This window comes from Lepisosteus oculatus, chromosome 26 (assembly GCF_040954835.1).
Source record: "Lepisosteus oculatus isolate fLepOcu1 chromosome 26, fLepOcu1.hap2, whole genome shotgun sequence".
In the NCBI taxonomy this organism is placed as follows: domain Eukaryota; kingdom Metazoa; phylum Chordata; class Actinopteri; order Semionotiformes; family Lepisosteidae; genus Lepisosteus; species Lepisosteus oculatus.
Genome location: NC_090721.1, coordinates 3,634,691 through 3,654,093, shown reverse-complemented (window position 1 = coordinate 3,654,093; position 19,403 = coordinate 3,634,691). Strand labels below are relative to the sequence as shown.

The 19,403-nt window shown below is 41.0% G+C and overlaps 1 protein-coding gene across 1 annotated transcript in view; it reads right to left on the bottom strand.

Annotated features, from left to right (window-relative positions):
- Nucleotides 1-19,403, bottom strand: part of LOC102688937 (E3 ubiquitin-protein ligase RNF43) — a 97,734-nt gene that overhangs the window by 27,325 nt on the left and 51,006 nt on the right. Inside the window, exon 2 of the mRNA XM_006640990.3 lies at nt 8,887-9,009. Coding sequence (XP_006641053.2) covers nt 8,887-9,009 — 123 coding nt within the window. The remainder of the gene's footprint in view (nt 1-8,886; nt 9,010-19,403) is intronic.

Below are 19,403 nucleotides of genomic sequence, written 5' to 3'. Positions count from 1 at the left end.
ATTGTTCAAATTTATCAAAAACCATAAAAGCGTGGCCCGCTTTCCTGATAAAATCTGAAAGTAAAAAAAAGAAAGAAAAAAGAAATGGACTAAGGCCTAGGAAACAGAAAACCAACAATGAAACAAATTCATCCCTACTGTATGAAATCCACAAACCAAGCTCAGGCTTGTGTATCCTCAAAAATCAACAAACTGAAAGAGCCGACCTGCTCCGTTCTTTAACCAGGCATGAAATCTGTGTCTGTTTCTTCTTCTTCTAAGTATTTTTTCATAAAATCTCAATGTGACTATGCACTAGAAAGAAACGATACTCATTTCTTGGGCAGGGGATTGCGTGCTTGGGGGGGGTGGGGGGGTGGTTTGAGGGAGATTAGGTTTGCGAGACGTCTGCTGGATTTGACATGTCAGTAAGGAAGGCAAAAAAGCAGATAAGTTGTGTGCTGGCAAGTGAGGTGCGATTTCATCACATTTAATAACCATCTCCTGAAGGGTATTGTTCCTGACAGATTCCTAGAAAAGAACTGGAATCACAAAGGCACAGAATTTACAGTGAACTCTGGAGGCTCTGGTTAAAAAAGGAAAGACAAGAAAAACTTTCAACCACACAAGTAAGTTATTAATTCTGGGAGCTATCTGAGAGAACACAAGAGGGATGAGTGGCCTGAAAACAGATCTGAAAAGTTAAACCTTAACAGACTTGCAGCAGCTTAGTCTTAAACCTGAAAAGCTAAGAGAAATTTATGTGTGACTAAACACCTTCTCCGCACCAGACGGTAATAAAATCCAACTTTTAAAACTACATGCAGAGGAGTTCACTCATTCCGAGTCCAAATGAAAATCAAGCAGTCCATCCACTCAGCTAGCTGTTCAAAATGAAGCTGAAGTCGAAACAGGTATTTCTATCCCAGTCTACCATCTCATTTATTTGCAGCTTTAAATTTTGACAAATATTTTCAGGAAACAAAATGCAAATTACTCTCTAAAGCAGAAAACGTCAAAAATCACTTTTGAAACTCAGACCAAAAGGAAGGTTTAAAATAAATGCAGGATGCTGAAATTGAAAAACTAATAGAATAAAACAAATAAAGGGAAAATCACGAGTGAATATGAACAATAAGTTGGCATCACTGGCTTCAAACAGTGGAGGAGGGCAGGGTATGTTTATATTCACAAATCACAGCACATCTCAGCCCGTGGAAATGATTTCTCAGACTTTGTGCTCGCACCTTTTACAGTATTTCAGAAGTGCCATATCCTTATATACATCTGCATCAGTCTTCGCTCCTATACCCAGATATTACAAATACATAAAAATGCATTACGATACTTAATGTCTGTTACTTTTCTAGCTAAAGAGACAGCTTAATCCCTGAGCAATACCACCAAAAAGAAATGTATACACACAGCAAGTGCACTTTCTTAGGCACTGGCAATAACCCATGTGTACACGAGTCATAAAAGACAATGCAGCACTACCAAGCAGCAGTGAATCACCACATGAACAACAAAGGCAGCAGTCACTGTCCACACCGATGCAGGATTGTCCCCTCTGTAGTTAATTTCCCACCCCAAAAAGGTTAACTGGTTATTTCTCAAGCCTTTAGCAGGGAGATGCAATCTTCCTGGTGGCTGGCAACACACCTGAAAAGTCTCACAATCTAGACATTCTCTCAGGCAATCATTCTAAATGGATTAAAAAGTCAAACAGATAGAGGACCTGCAGCTCTCTGAAGTCTTGCCACTGCTGCCCATATACCAACCAAACTGTGGCACATTCAGCCATGCTAAGGTCAGGCCCGCCTGTTCACCAACCTCAGGCTTGCTCTGAAAGACGCTTTTCCTCTCTGCTGCCAAGCTCCTAGTTGGAGACCACATTAGGAACGAATGACTGACTGAAAAACAGAGGGAGCTGCTTTCGCTTTAAAACATATTCCAAAGCAATTCAGCAGAGACCACAGCATTAATCACTGCTTGGCACAGCGCTCCAGTTGAAAGACGAAGAAAAGCAACGAAACCAAAGTCAAAGCAAGAAAACAGGCTTATTCCAACAGTCGCTTTCATAAAGGAAAGTAAACAGATGACAACAAGTGAACGATCAGAGCAGGAATAACAAACATCGCTTTGAAAATAAAAAAGTAAGAGCACTCATTAAGGATACGAAACCACCTGAACTTTAAGGAGGTGAGCTTAAAAAGCAGCACGGCATATTGAGAACAGTTTTGCCAAGAGTTTGTGATTTTGATCCTCATGCCATTTAACACACACCACTCTCTTGCACACGTTAAACAGTTGAGGTTACAGCTCCCTGGCTTTCATATCAAGCCAACCAGATTTTAAAACTGTGGATGCTGTTGTAAAAACACTCAGGAGAGCAATCTAGCCCATCCTTCAGACACAAGCGGATTAATGTTGTGCGCACATTGTTTCTTTGGCTTTCTGGCATTCGTTATTTTTTTTCACTTGCTTCTGCATTCAACCTCCGTGGTGCTCAGAGATTTTCCAGATGTTCCTTTACATCACAGGCTGGACAATACGTCTTCCACAGGATATATCAGGGGCTTTGAGTTGTCTGCTGCTTCAAAAAAAGGGCAATATACACAGGAGCCACTTCTGCTGCTTTCCCCTCACTGCGCTGCAGTAAATACGTGGCAGGAATGCAGGAATTTTCCAAAGTCGCTGTCTTAAATGATCAAGTAATACAATAGTCCCACAATCAAGGTCCACAATAAAAAATAGGTTGTGGAAATAATTAATTAATCCTTCAAAAGATTTCCCCCTGTTTTCTAACATATCCGCTGACCTAGCATCTCTTCCTGAGACGCCGTGTTCAGGGATGCACGCATGCCCTTACTGAGTTTGCAGGCACCGCAATCTCTGGGGCTTTCAGAGTCAGAGTATGGCTAAGCTGGGGTTCATGTCCCTGTTGCAAACACAGCACACCCTTCTGCACAAACCAGACAAAAAAGCAGACTGCACGGACACAGGAGTATCCATCATTACTTGCAAAAACACAAAACAGCTCCGGTTACATTCAAAGTGGGCTGTGTTTTTCTTACCAATATCAGTTTCAAGTCCGTGCGAAGAAATGGCAATGGCTAATTCTCAACACGGTAGTGGGATGGCTGCTCCCGAGACATCAGGCACCGTTTGGTACACTTTAATAAGCACACAAGGAAAGTTACAGCTGAGAGGAGACCAAATTGGGCCATTTAGCATGCTTGGTTGACAGTAGCTACTTGATCTAAGGATCGTGTTTTTAAATGGAGCTTGTCAAAAACTTCTTCCGGATTCCCACAACCCTCTCGGTAAGAAGCCAGGCTCTAGAGTGGCTCAACCAGCAGAGGTGCATGTCCAGACTGCAGGCTGACTGTAAGTTTGATGCTATCGCCTGTCACACCGGGTCCCACGTGGTGGTGCAACTGCCAGCTTCCATTCGGGAAGGTCAGTGACTCAGTCTGTAGGCAGGCTGGTGGGGCCCATCTGCACTTTGACATTCTCCGATTGTGGATACAGGGGCCAGCACTGCAAAGACACTATTGGCGACTAACCAGAAGTATATATACATATATACGTATATAACAAAAAATATCTGCTGATAAAAAAAAATCAAAACACTTGAACGCATATCCACTTAGTTTCTATATGCTCGCTGGTTCCTGTTTCACTACTGATAATGAAGATCAAGCCACTGGCCTAAACTATAAGTACCTTAAGGATTTTGGATTCTTTAAAGAAACACGACAATCTCTACAAGCCAAGAGTGTAGTTCTTGTTCTTTGAATATGTTCATCTTTTAAGGTCGGCTGTATCCAAGACGAAACAACTGAAGAAGAATAAGCAAAGCAGTAGCTCAGCATTCCAGAAGTCAGCTGTGACATATTTCATCATATCACAATGCATTCCAGCACTCAGGTATGACAACCAGGCCCTGCTAGGCTGATGTCAGTGGGTAAAAAGACAGGCTGTACCCAGCCCTGGGGCACCTCCTTCACCTACTGCTGATTCCAGGCTCTCATGAGGAACACTGATTGCTGAAGCAGCAATGCAGCAACCCATCCTGGTTGAAACACAAACAGAAAAAATCAAGATGCCCTTTTATCACATGCTAAATGGAACAAGGCCCACAGCACATTTTAAGATGATCTCAGACTAACAGCGTAAAGGCCCTGTCCTGTATTCACAAAGCTTTATAGCAGGAGTAGGTTCCAGATAAAGGTATTATAGCACAAGAGGGTACAAACTCTTGAAAATGGTTTCTGAGTAATGCAAAAAAACAACACAAACTAGCATCATTCAAAGGAGCCATTCATGTTTTCTGTGTTTTCCTTGTGCACAGTCTTAGATCTCTTGGTATATATGCATTCTGTGTGAATATCTGCGGTTGTTTCCACTGTAGCAGCTGGTTTTCATTGCTATGTAATTATTGCAGCCAAACATGACATCTGAAAAAGCTACCAGAAGCAGGATGGGGAGGAACATGAGCGTTACACCCAATACAGCTCTCAGATAGAGTACAGCCCATCAGCTTCATTACTTCATTCAGAAGAACACTGGAACAAGGCACCAGGCTTGATACTGATAAAAGAAGATGCAGAATCCATCACATTCAGTAGAGTTAAAGAGACTAGTCAACCTGCACCAATTGTGCTTTCTGTCTTCTGTGAGTAACACCACTCTTCACACAGAGACATTCATGCCTCACATCTCTATCAAACTTACATTATTCCCAAACAGCTGTATTTATGCTAGTATTCACTTTGTTACAGTCTCATGTGTACTTAAGCCACATGGCACAAAAGTACAATGCTGAGCCTGTAATACAGTATATACTGAGGAAAAAATGTTGAAAACCACAGAATATCACAGAATTATTGATGATCTACTGTACAGGTTTATTCTGGGTGTGGCTGGTAGATAAAATAAAAGAATGGGATAAAAGGATGGGGATGCACAGTCCTTCAAAATTAACAAGGTGCAGGGTGATGGAGTTCAGCTTCTATCAGCAAAAAGAGAAACACAGTGGTGCACTCCAAAATTCCTTAGAATTTAATTACATGACATAGACTTTAAAATCCAGGAAAACAATGCATTCCTCACGATATAACAAACTACTGAACGTGCATGTAGTTTAGATGTTAGACTTGATCATTTCACTTCCCCCTCTGCCTCTTTCTAACAGTGGGGAAAATGCTACCCCTGACAATGTCCAGTACAACCTGGAAAAAAGTCCACGAGCGCAAGCATGTACATGAAAATACAAGTAATCTCGATGATGACTTAATGAACACACTTTAAAAGCTATTGAAGTTGCAGTGCCTCTAAACAAAAATAAAAATAACAGCCACAAAAACCTCCCTGCACTTCACAGCAATTCATTGGATTCCACCACACTCCATTGTTTCCCAGAGTAAAGTTCAGTGAAGGAAATGACACAGAATACTTTTAGTACGTTTCAGCTTGGCTGTTCGGTAAGTGCTGTACCAGTACTAGCAAGCCTGCAGTGTGAGAAGCAGAAGGCTAATTAAGAGACGAGGCAATTATAAGCTACAAGTGATAATGAGCAAGGATGAAAGACAATCAGCAGGGGTGTTCAACAGGAATTCTCTGCATTGCACAACACGGCTCTAAAAACAGCCTCCCAGCCCAGCCGATTGATGTGGGAAACAGAATTATGTGTCCCAGCCATGAAATCACACCACAAATCCTGATACTATTATTTGCAAACCAAGAGCCTCTTTTGAATGCAAATGCAGCTCAGGCAGGCGTCCAAGCATCTGGAGATCAGTGGGGTCAGAAATGCACAACGAGAGGAGGACCTCTCTCATGGTTTTACAACGCCACGAGGCAGCAGCAGACAGGTGTTTTCAGAAGCTCTGTCTGCTTTGGTAAATGACATCACAAGCAAACACAATCCCAGGAAACACAAAAAGCTCCAAGTAACAACAAGATCCGTGAAAAACGACAAAAATACAGGATCAAGTATGTCTGCAATGAAGTAAATGTCAAAGAGGATGCACCAGGTTTGGACATATAAACTGCTGTTAATGCCACAATACGTTTTAAATCAAACATGGAATGGAGAACATTTCTCCATTTCGATCATGTCTACTTGGTCTCACTACTGTAAAGCATTTTGTCATAAACCTGAAAACAAAAAGCAACATTATAAAAGTATTTCATAATTCAGCACCGTGCTAAATATCTTTTCAGAATAGCAGCAGCACCTTGGCTCTTTATCAGCTAAAGAAATGAAAATGTCTTGAGCTGTAGCCCTATTGCAGAAAGTACAACAAAATGTTCCATAATATTCAGAAACACAGACAAGTCTACATCACTCAATATTATGCTTAAAATGAAAGATACAAAGTAACCAGTATCTGCTAATATACTAATGAGTATTCTGGTTGTACAGTGATTGTGATTGGGTTCAATCTTTCACAAGGGTGGAGCTGAAAGAATAAACAATCTTGTTCAATACCCTGCATTTCACACGCACACAGAAAGACATGAGGAAAATCTATAAAGTGCTGCAAACAGTACTAAAAGAAAATGACTTTCCATAGTTATTATGAAAATAATTTTAAGAATATAAGCGGAACAGATCCCTGTTATAACCTCTGTGGAGGGAACTGTCCCCCACCAAAAAAACCCAAAACAAAACAAAAAAACACTTTGTTTTAACTTTTATTTTTGGAAAGGAGAATTCCTTTCTGTCATCATAAAATGAGACGGAGAACAGCAACTGTTCTTCTTTTTTCAGGATGCCTAATGTGACAGCTGGCCCAACATTTCTGAGACCGATTCATCTGAGCCAGAAAAACAAATCTCACACATATATGGGTGCATGGCTCCTCCGTATGAACAGCAGTAGCATCTACAATAAAATCCCACTGGAGTGCAATTTGAATGGCATGGCACCAAAGGTTCTTGTGTAAGTTCGCACTGATTACAGGTTTAGAAAAACGTTTGAAAGTACTATGAGCATCACTCGCAGTCTGCCAATGGCGCAGGTCAGGAAAAGCACAGATAAAACCTGAGGCACTGATAGTGAAACAGGGGAAAAAAAGCACCGATACAAGCAAGCATCCAAAAGACAAAGGTTCACAAGTAATGGTTTCCAACAAGATGTCTCATGAAGAGATTGAAACAGGAAAAGTGGGAAGCCATCCCCTCAGTTGAAAGATTTAATATTAACACCTGGACAGCCTGGATCCCTACTATTGAGCCAGAGCATGTGTGTTAGGCAATTATTAACTATTTTGGCAACCTGCTATTAACTGTCCACACAAAATGGGGAAATGCTAACACTGACAACCTGAGTAAGATTAATTTGAACCCCTGCTAAATGAAGTTCCTCCTCCTCAAGGGGAAGAATACCCATGTCAGATTTGAAAAACTGTCCCATTCCTTGGCAGGTCAGGCATGCCCCCACCCCTCCAAAAAATGGAAAAGGAATGAATAACGTGAATCGTTTTCCTCAAATTCAAAAAACAGTCACATCATAAATACACTTTTTTACACTTACAAAGCCTCAATAGATTTCCTCACAATAAATTGAACCAAAAGAAGTAGAAACTATGGGAAGCGCATTCAGAGCTGAGAGCAAGAGACTCCTTTACACAAAGGGTGGCGGGTGTCTGGAACAAGCTACCCAGCTATGTTGCTGGATCAATAAGCGGCTAGTAACCAATCAAGTATCCTTGGGGATTCTCAAGGGAGAAATGTATAGGCCTTTGCACAAGGCTGTGAGCGAGAAATCTAAAGTAGCTAGTTTCAAGTAGATTTCTCTATAAATAGGTAGAGAACACAGGTGGCAAAATCAGTGTACTGTCTCAGTGAGATCGGTGTCATGTCTTAGACTAATCTCTAGATCAGATCACTCAATGGCAGTTGGATAATACCTGTGGCTGGAGCTGTAAGGTGAGACTGGGTACTATTGGTCCTGTAGTTGTCAGTCAGAGCATAAGTAAATCGATATCAATATGGTTAATTGTGAAGGTAGAAGAATGGTTCGATCTCAAGCTAGATCAGTCTCCAAGAAGCCACTGTGTACCACTAGGAAATGAGGTGGGAGATCTCTGGTGGACAGGATATTGCCAGTCACTGATTAAGGTTTTGGTAAAAGGGAGTCCGGCATAATTTTCTGGACAGTGACTTTATAACACCAGGACTGCTCCCGTCTCAGCCCTGACCGAAGTCTCATGGCGATTTTGAACAAGTCCCCAAGCTATGCTGGAGGTGTTGATAACATATAGTAATACCTTCTCTAGGACACACCAACTTACAAACGCTTATTTTATTTCACAGAACGCCTGTCCATCCTGGATTAATGATGCTGTTTAGCAACAGCAGAAGGCCTTGCAAACATCGATTCAAATCACTTGAAATATTCCAACCAACACATGAACTGAAAGAATTTAAAATACCACTTTTGCATACACATTAATGTGTTAATGTCAATATAGCAGTGTTGTGTAAGAAAGGCTTCTTTCCTAGTTACTTCCAACATGAATATTCTTGTTTTACTGTAAGTTTATCTTATTGCATATGCAATACACGTTATTGTAGTTGTGCCCAATTTAACACTTTGTATGATTTGCGAAATGATGAGGAGAAGGGAGTGAGCTAAGCTAAAGAAAATAACAGAAATGATTGCACTATCCTGACAATGCTACTGATACACTACCTCTAATTTTAAACTCTCAAGAAAGTCTGTAGCCCCTCTTGCTGACACAGTTTAGAACTTACATACTGTATAATCCTAAAAAGAACGTTGAGTCCAAAAAAGTTTACAGATATTGTATGTTGGAAAGCACGGTCGAGGTTCCCTAAAGAGGTCTTTCCACGACCTGTCAGTGAAAAGCGCTTGACCTTCGACACCCTTACCTTTTCCATCAGCGTCTGGCACCGCGGGACTTTGTGTTCAGGGTTCTCCAGCTTCACTATGCTGATGAAGATGCTCTCCTGTCGCTCGTCATCGCTGGTGTTGCACAGGGACAGTGGATGGGACTGCAACCAAACACAATAACTAGTGTTACAATCCGGACGGTTTCATTATGCTGGCTAAATGATATTAAAAATCAAGCACAACCCCCCGCCCCCCGTATGCACTCTCTTTCCCATCAGAGCTCTGCTATCAAGTGACAAGGATAATGCAGTTTTAGCACTGGACTGGCAGAAGCACTGATGCTCTAATTCCAACATCTCAAGGCTTTGCAGTTAATCATCAGACTGGCAGCTGTTCACGAAGAAAGATCTGTGGAAACTGACCCCTTAGCAAAATGATTTGCACAGGGTACTCCTGGAGCAACACAGCTATCAATACTGCATTTTATTGTAGCATTTCATGCCATTCCGGTGTTGGATGGGTTCAACAACTTGTAGTGGCGTTTCCGAATCCCCTGGTGAGCTTTCGTGTTTTTTTTATTGCTGCATCAATTCATTCCAAGTGCCACCCACTGCAGGCCAGTCATCCCCAGCATCTGCTTTAGCACCTAACCAAAAGTTCCTGGCTTTAAGAATGAAGTTGGGCTGCAGAACCAAAATGATCAAGTATTACACTGACATTGCCAAAGAAGGAAGTGATCAATCAAAGTTTCTACTGACTTCACTTCTGTTATAATGTGATACTGTTTTTAATGTTCTGGAAACTATGGTAATACAGACTGATTCAAATGGAGTCATTAAATGTCCAAAGTGGAATGAAAAGAAACTAGAAGAATGAGCATTAGACAAGCTGCAGGAGAAGGTTGAAGAGGGAGTTGGTTGGGGGGTACACTTAATTTACCTTGTCTGCTATTACTCTGCTCTAATAAACTTTATTAAAGTATACAGTAGTGCTGCATTTGTAATAGTAATTAAAACAGATGTAAAAATAAAGAAAAACTCTAATCCAGAGTAAGCTTTAATATCTAATTTAATTTAATGATCTAATTTATTTGTTAGTACATGCGATGACTTGAATTATAGTAGGAGGAAAAACGGCTTTTTTTTAAGGTTCAAGTATTCATTTTTTATTAAAACACTTACTACCAATAAACACTAAACCTATTTCTGAACTAGTTAAGATACATTTATCCCTTTTCTAGCTGCCAATCCAGGGTTGCGGGGAAGCTGGTACCTACAGTATATTGGCAAGCAATGGGCACAGAGCAGGGTACACCCTGGATGAACGCCAGTCCATCGAGGGACAGACACAAAAACAAATGTGCACACACTCACACCAGGGCTAATTTTGCCAGGAGCAGATTAAGCTACCAGTACGTCTTTTGACTGTGGGAGGAAAACATAGCACCTGGAGGAAACCCACGCAAACATGGGGGGGAACATGCAAACTCCACGCAGACAACACCCCATAAACCCAGTGTTGTGAGGCAGCAATGCTCATTTCTCTTGCCCAAAACAGTTAACAGTTCTAACAAAAACATTACTTCAGAAATGCTTGTTTCACGATAAGTGGAACCATACCCCTTTTCCCCCAGAAGGTATCAAGTTCTGCATTCGCGAGTTACCATACACAGAGACTTCAAGGTACCTAACCCTCATGAATACCAAGGTTTTACTGCACACAACATTCTTAACATCAGCCACTCCATATTCTTTGATCTCTGTACTAACAAGCCCAGAAATGAATTTGTCTTTCAACAAATTGGAAAAAAAAAACCTTCTTCGGCTTTAGTGGAAGTTATGATTTAATATTTCGGTGCATAATTTTTTCATTATGCTGTGGATTCATACATATAGAAGACCTGCCCTAAATTGCCTTCCAGAATAGTGAATCCGTCACAACATTTTATGTGGCTGAGCTGATGTCATGGCTCAACTGCAACCATGTCCTTCAAAGGGTCTTCCCACGTTTCCCAGTGTGACTCTGAAAATTAAAAGCCCTGGTGTTATTAATAGCTCCCTTTTATGGATTTGATGTAATGTGGCTTGCTGGTGATGCACATTGACTGGAAGTCTCGCAAACAAAATCACTGTATCCCACACCACCAACATGAGGTACTGCTGAATATGGAGACTGCCCACAGCGGGGCACATCTGTGTGGGCCCTGTGCTTGGCTGGGGGAGGGGTGGGGAGGCGAGGCAGATACACTGCAACGTCAGCTCCTGCCTTCAGACACAATGACACCCTGTCCTGCATCTACTCCAGCCTTTAGACACAATGACACCCTGTCCTGCATCAACTCCAGCCTTTTTAAATGCCCTCAATGAAGACTTAACTAAATGAGGAATTCCTTTATCAAATACTCAATCAATAAATAAGTAATGGTTTATGGGAAAGTACTATCACTGGATTATATGCAAAAGTGACAGGTTCATGTGTGATTATAGGGCTTATAGGGGCTTAGTGTAACTGTGGGGGGAGTATATTTGCCTGGGTTCTGGTATAGTTGTGGGGATTCCTGTATGATTATGTAATGCAATGTTTCTCGTACTGTTTTAAAAAAATTCTCAGAAATCAGACAAAGTATCATCATACTGTATCATAACCTACTGTACATGCCCCAGAGGCAGAAGGCACATTTGGGATTGTCATTGAAAGCCTGAAAAGGGTACAAACCTATACCAGTGTATTTCAGAGACAGGACGCTTAACTGTCATACTGGTGGGTGGTTACTATCACCTTCCAGAGGGAACCCCAACAATAATTCAACTTGACTAATTAATGTCTAATTACAGTCTCATTTTATTTTGCCCTGTCATCTGAAAAAAAAACACGCCTTCCTTCCATGATAAATTCTTTGCACCCTTCTTGACTGCTCCTCCATGACACAGTGGATACCCTGGCCTGCACGCAATAAAACCAACTGCTTTATTAATATGCATTTACTAGGCACAAATTAAAGGGCTGACTCTAACTTGGCATTTAACAAAAAAAAACTCAATTGAAGTGGTAACGAGTGGATTTTGACCGCATTGTAATTTGCTTATAAAAAAACAGTAACTTTCCTTTTATTTCTCCTTCACGTACCTCAAATGATGACCAATTTAGCCATAAGTAGCACATTTGGTGCTCTAACTCCAGAAATCCAGAATAACTAACTTAATTTCCTCCAACGTGAGCCAACCATTCAATGGGTCACAGTCTGCAGTTACAGTAAGCCACCCTTTATCTGAAATTGTGTCTTAACTTCTTCTCTAAACTTGACTAGATTTCAAGGCATGTTTGACTCGATACCATGCTGAAGGTCTTGTGGTTGCCCACAGCAAGACAGACTGCTGCTTCTGAACACACTGTTTTCTTTCTTCAGAAGAGGATCTGCTTTATCTCTGCTGTACTAGTGGAAACCTCTTATTTTATTAATCCTCTTTAACTGGAACAACTTTGGAAAAAGTGAGCTGGGATTTGGTGCCCAAAGATGTTGAGATAATCTGAACTTGGAACCTTCCCTGAGCTTCCCTGCAAGGACTTGGCACACCTGACTTTCTCTCAGAGACAGCGGCATGGTTAAAAAAGATATTATATAGCATCAAAGCAAATCCAAATAATTTACGACTGATTGATTCTAAATTCTGACTCTGTGAAAGTCCTGTAGCCACAGGCAAGAGTGAGAGTTTGCGTGATTGCGATGTGAAGATATGAAGCGGCCCTTCCTGCTCACTAGTCACTGTAATAACTGACGTAATGTTATGTACGTGAAAACAAGTATGGGTTGTGCAGCAGACATTTCACCACAGGAATGTTCCTCCACGATCTGCATGCAGAGTTAACAGGCAGTATGGTCTGGCAAAACTGTCTTGAAATCAAGAGCAATATTTTTATTGGATTAAAAGAGATGTATTCACAAGCCTGCTTGCTTACGATGTAATAGGGCTGCTTCACCTCACCGGACATTTGGTTGCCTCGTTCTGAATCACAGAACATGGCGCTGAGCATACCTGGAAATTCTGTCTATTTTGTGATGTAAATTGGAGGATTTACAAGTGACTGTGTACATCTGACTTTTTTACTGCGGTTGAAATGCCCTCATCAATGCCGATTCTTTCTAACCCTGAAATATAAAAACAGTTGTGCAATTCCCCTTAAACCTTTAAAATAGATCCTAAAACCCTTCTGTACTAGAATGCCTGTCCACTTCCAGCATTATAAACTGTCTTTTCCCTTCTTAGTAATTGGTTTTTAAGATCTTTTAGCGAAGCACATGGCGATTCACTGCAACGAAATGTTATAATGAATAAACTATAATAAATGGATTATTATTTACAATATTTATTATGTAAACACTTAAAATGTATGGATTAATATTATAATAAATTATAATGGATTAGTATTTAGCATTAAATCCTTAGTAGGACTAACAGTTTTTGGTTAGAACCATTGCAAGTTTTTGTTTCCTTCTCAAAGGTTTTAAGTTACTTAAGAAATGCAATATTGAAAAGGCAGGACCTCCTAATTGTTTGGGAACTGAAAACGATGAAAGTGCTCAACTTAAACCTATTACTAAGGATTCAATTACAGAATTTAACCGAGCGCATAGGTAGAACATTCCCCAGTAGCTGTGTCAGTTCTGAGGTACAGGACTGGGATACAGATCACTGAAATCCTCCAGTTCAATTGCACCCAGATCACAATGTCCAAGGCAGAAAACTAATGGCCCAAAAAACGAAGAAACTAGGGAAATATGAAAATAAACAGTAGCTGTGGTGAGAAGAAAAGCCTATTTTTTTCCTGTTTGCCCTCTGGCTCTGCATTCTCTTTTATCTGCCAAATCTGGGAGCTCCTTCTAGTTCATCTCTTGCCAGGAACAAGCTCAGCCTAGGCGGTTTATGTCAATGTCTGTGTGGGGACAAGAAAAACAGTTCTTGAAGTGTCTGATGTGCTCCTAACCTCAAATACCCTGCAATTCAAAACAAAATCAATTTCTGATTGTCGCAGTGAGTGATTCCATTGTGTTTAAGCTGCAAATGACATTCTTTCAACCCTGAATTGCACCCTACCAAGCAACTAAATTTATTCCTATACAACACAGTCCTGAAGCACAATCCTAACCGCTTCAGATGTGCAACTTGTCTCCCCAAGATCAAAAACCAAGTCAGTGACTAGTGCATATCACTGGAGATTTTTCTCTACAACATAGTCCACATAACCTTTGGCAGCTCTGGTCTCTAATCCATCAATATTTCACTCAATTTTTTCAATGTATTAGAGCTAATACAGAGTTTGGGGGTTAGGGTGGTGGCACCTTTGAACGTTGTTGATTAGATGGTTGATATTACTGAAACAATATCATGGCTTTGCAGGGAAACGTTTCTTCAGCATGCCTTGGGTAGGTTTTCTCTCAGCGACAGCTGCAGGTGCTGCTGGGATTTTCTCTGGTACCCATTTTTCCCTGACCACCAATGCAACTCTTTTCTATCCTTTCATTTACAGTAGAACAATTAACATTATCTTCCAGCCATATTGTTGTAGCACCCTAATTTTACATCTGTTGTTTTCACTCTAATTACTATGGACTGCTGATCAAATTACTTGGTTTTGTAATGGGATAATTGGAACAGTAGCCTGGATAATGATTGTGCATGGTCTTGCACAGTTTTGCCTTTTACATTTTTATATACTGTATCTTCCATCCATTCATTTTCCTACCTCTACATCTAATTCAGAGCTGCAGGGAAGCCGGACCCTGTTCCTACAAACAGTGGCAGAATACACCCTGAACAGCTCACAGGTCCATCGCAGGGCAGAGACAGACACACACTCACACCAGGGGCAATTTTCCCAGAACCCAATGAACCTACCAGTACGTCTTTCCATAAGTCAGCTTTACATAAGCAAAATTAATGATGAGAGCGTAGGTGTGGCTTGTTTTGTCTGGGACACCCACTTATGTTGAGGACTACAGAACTAGCCCATTAAATTATTCCAAATTCAAAAACTAGGAAAAGGCTAACTTTTCTCCAAGAGCAGCTTAAGAAGCCACCCACATTTGCAGCTTGAGTAACAGAGGGACAGTAGTGGAGATTGCTGAACTAATCACAGGATGTCATTCTCACAATAAATGGAGACTTTGCAGACTTTCTCTTCCCCCTTTGGAACAGGGTAATTTATTTGTGTTCTCTTGGACTGTGGGGACACTTCTGTTTCAGGTGGCAATATCTGGATTTGAACCCACATTCTCCAGATCACAGGTGGTAGCCTAGGCTGCAATCGCTTCAACTGGGTAAGCCACTGAGGAGCCCCACAGTCCGCCCAACATTCTTGTGGACTTAGATCCCAAAGACAACCCTGCCTTACTTGAAACATTACACCAGGAGCTCTACTGTGTGGGAGAGAATCTCACTGCAAATGTCAACTCAGCTTAGGGGCAACAGCTGCCCCTGGTTTAAAACTTGGACCCGGAAATCACAGCTTCCTTAAAGCACTTCCGTGACATGCAGCCATCATACCACCTCTGGAGAGGGCCGTTTTCATGCCTTTCCTGATCAAAACGCACGCTAGTACGCTGAGCTTTGCCACTTGAAGCTTGTCAAAACAGTACCGCTTCATATTTCCAGCCTGTATTGATAGTGTCAGCCCCCAAATCCTGTAAACATTACCGCAATGAATAAGCTACAGCAACCCGATCCCATAATGACTTCAGAACAATAACTGCATTCCTTCAAAAAAAAATCAGCAACCCAAGACTCTTCGAAGTTTTCTCAACATATTCTTCGCATTATTCTTTTTCTGTGGATACAGAATACCAAGGCTCCTTTTAATAGAATATTTAATGCTACTTTTAGGTCAGTGACAGCAGGTACTGAGTATCAGAATGACAGCCACAACTATCACAGCAGTAGTAGCAGTAGTCACTGCTTGCTTCCACAGAGTGTTCAAATTAATTTATTAATAATGCCGTATTCAGCAGCAAAAGGAGAATATCATTAAAATAGAACCAGATGATGACAAGATGTGTGATTTTGAATGTGAAGTCAATCATTGAAGTCCTCAAGAAAAAAAAGGAAAAAGTACGACAGTCCACACTGCCAAGCAGACACAATCACTCAGCGATGGAAGAACTGGTCCCATGTCATCACATAAAACCCTTCAGACTGGAGCTTCCTCTCAGCTGACACCAGGTGGCACTGTGCCAGTTAAAGTGAATGGCCACCAGCACTGTTCAGTGTCAACTGTCATCACAGCACATGTCGAAACTGTTCCTTCTTAATCCCCCCACAAAACACACTGTGCAATTTCCCTACACAATAAAAAATGTGGCAAAAAAGCAAAAGTAAAGATAGATATGGGCAAGTGCATGCATGCTCAAAAGTCAAAGCAGCCTGATGTAACTTTAAAGCGATTAGGTTTTACCAATCATTTAGGGAGTGTGTGGTTTTCTGCATGAGTACTGAAATAACAGCCAGCCCTCTCATGGGCTGCTGGAGTGCAAAATATAAAAACACAAATGCATAATTTGTAATGGGTAGCAACCAGGTGGCTTGTTAATGGAAAGATTTAACCCAATGATTCAATCTTGTTCTGCAGATACTTCAGTACTTTCAAGTACAGGTGGGAGGTGTTGACCTATACAAATTCAATGGTGTGCATGAACAAAATTTAACAGAATTTCTTAAATTGAGGCTGACAGAGGGATTTTTATAAATGAAGTGTCATTTTGATTAATTGCAGCTGCAAATGTCATATTTTTTTTACTTCTAAAAGCTAATCACCTAGGAGGGAAATCACAGCAATATCAAAGTTTTGCTAATGTTATTTTAATAAAAGCTTAGTAGTGGAACTACTCATCCAAATTCACTTACCTCACTTTTCTGGCAAGGCACAAAGAGCAATTAAAATAAACTGGGCCTACAGACGGTAATTAATTGATCTATAGGATCAAAACAAACTAGGCAGTTTTTTAAAGGGGGTCCAGAGACAAGGTGAGACAGTGAATCTGGATGATTGTATACAATGAAAAAATAACAAGGCAGTACAGCAGATCTCCTCAATGTGTTTATAATATCTGTTCTTTTCATGTCTGGTAAAAGCTTTTATGACCAGCTGTACTTGGATGAGTATACTGTAGTATTTTCTTATGAGCTAGTATACCAGGTGGCACAGTGGCACAGTGGTCAGCATTGCTGCCTTGCAGTGCTGTGGCTCTGGCTTCGATTCCTGACCTGGGGAGCTGTCTGCATGGAGTTTGTATGTTCTCCCCCGTGTTTATGTGGGTTTCCTTTGGGTGCTCCAATGTTCTCCCACAGTCCTGAGACATACTAGTAGATAAATTGGCTTCTGGAAAAACTGGTTGTGATATGTGTGTCTGTGTGTGCACGGTGATGGACTGGTGTCCCATCCAGAGTGTACCCCGCCATTTGTCTGTTGCTTGCCAGGATAAGCCCCACAACCCTGAATTGTATGAATAGGTAAGAAAATGGACAGACGTTGTACCATAAGTAACAACTTTCCAGAATCTGCCATACAAGAATATTACCATTTATACTATGTACATCCTATAATAACAATAATCCTTATACTTATATAGCGCATTTCAGGACACTCCACTCAAAGCGATAACGTTCTGTGTCACATAAATCAAAGCTAAAGGTGAAATAAATACCCCCCCCTTGGACAGAAGTTAGGGCATCCTGGATCCACTTGTGATACTGAATTCCAGCTACATTTTCAAAACCAATGGGCACTCTAGATTTATCTGATACAGAATGAAAGCTAAAACTGATGGACATGGCAAACACTCTAATATACATATAGGCGTGATTAGAGTTCAGTAACTGATATTTCAGTAGTGTTGGTGCTATGTTTCCAAAGATGATGTTAACTTTTCTGTCTTGGTAGATCACTTTAAGTTTGATTAATTTTGATTTCAAATCCTTGAACATGAAAAGAAAGATTAATTCTTAGCACTTTCATTTACTAATAGACATGGAATTACACCTTTTTTTTTAAAACAGATACGCTGTCACCAAACTTGAGAAGTTAAACTGAGCCAGAAGGTTTCATTGACCACAATTCAAATCAAAGTCTCAACTTCATAGAGGAAACCGTGTTACAAAAAGTTTGTTTCAAAAAGCGTTTGAGGGTGAAATACTTGAAGGGAAATGTTAAATCCCCAAAATGTTCTCCGAATGCATTCCACAGTTGCCGGTGAGTTCTTAAAACCTCCAACTCGCTCTGAAAAAAAGATACCTAATATTTCACATGCAAATGTTCAAGTAGCATGGCATCCAATAACAAAAATCTGAATTTAGCTAAGATAAACACAAGAAAAAAAATAGTACTAACATATGGAAAGGGTTGGACTGGGTGGATCAGAAAAACGGTTTTCAGTAACCAGTGTCCCTCCCCAATCTTCTGGATTCATATTAATCTCTTTCTGTGTGCTGCCTGCTTCCCCAAACGTTTAACCACCAGCCACATCATCTCATAGTGCCAACACATCATCCCACTGAGTACAATCAGGCACACAGAAACAAGAGGTAATGCTCAGAACTCAGGCACACTGCTGCCTGGAGTGCACTGTACCCCCTGTGCACATGTGCAAATGACACAGCACAGCATCATTAGACTGATAGTTAAAACTGTACCCCAGGATACCAGTACCTGTCTGTTATAAAACAACCTTTCTTATGCAGGATGGAGGTTTATATTCAGCACAAAGATTTTTTTTTAATTGTCCCTTTCTGTATTTTTTACCAGTGGCTGTAAAAATGACAGGAATCGGGGCTCCCTGGTAACCTGGATGATCTTCTCTGAAGCCTGCAGTCATTAGTAAACAAAAAAGTAAAACATCTGAATAGTTCAGGTGGGTAGCTGCGTCAGCATGCGTAGGCTGCAAAGGAACAAGTAAAGGTTTATTCCATGCTGAAAAGAGAAGAAAAGAAGCACAACATTTCGGAAACGTTCTGAAACGTTGTGAAACATTTGAGTAGTTGATTAGTCCTCTAATAAATGTTTTCTCAGGAATTATCACAGGTCTCCCACTGACAAAGGTCAAAAAGGGTTAAAGAGGACAGCAGACTACGGATCTAACGATCGCTGTGTTGTTAGATAATGAGGGAACAGAAGGGCAAATCATACTCAAGACAATTCTTCCCCTTCCACAGAGCACTGCTAATGACTTCCCCTCCCTCAAGATCGCATTCCCTCATAGTGACTCAGCCCGCGGCCACACCGCGCACACTGTTTCGACCTCACCAGCCCCACTTCTTCACTGCCGCTTGGGAAGTTTTTTTTCTGTGGCGTGAGGCATTTGGTGCAACTTTAAAATTAGCTTCCCCAACACACGGTCAATTACACCAAGCATCTGCGGGCTGCCCGTTAAAGTCAGAGCAGCGACAGATTTGTTTTTGTTTCCTCCATACAAGGGAAGCCTACAGGGGAAAGGACATCACACTGCAGTCAAACTCAATCAGGTTTTCATTGTACTCCGGTATAAAAGAAGGACTACGAGGAAGACATC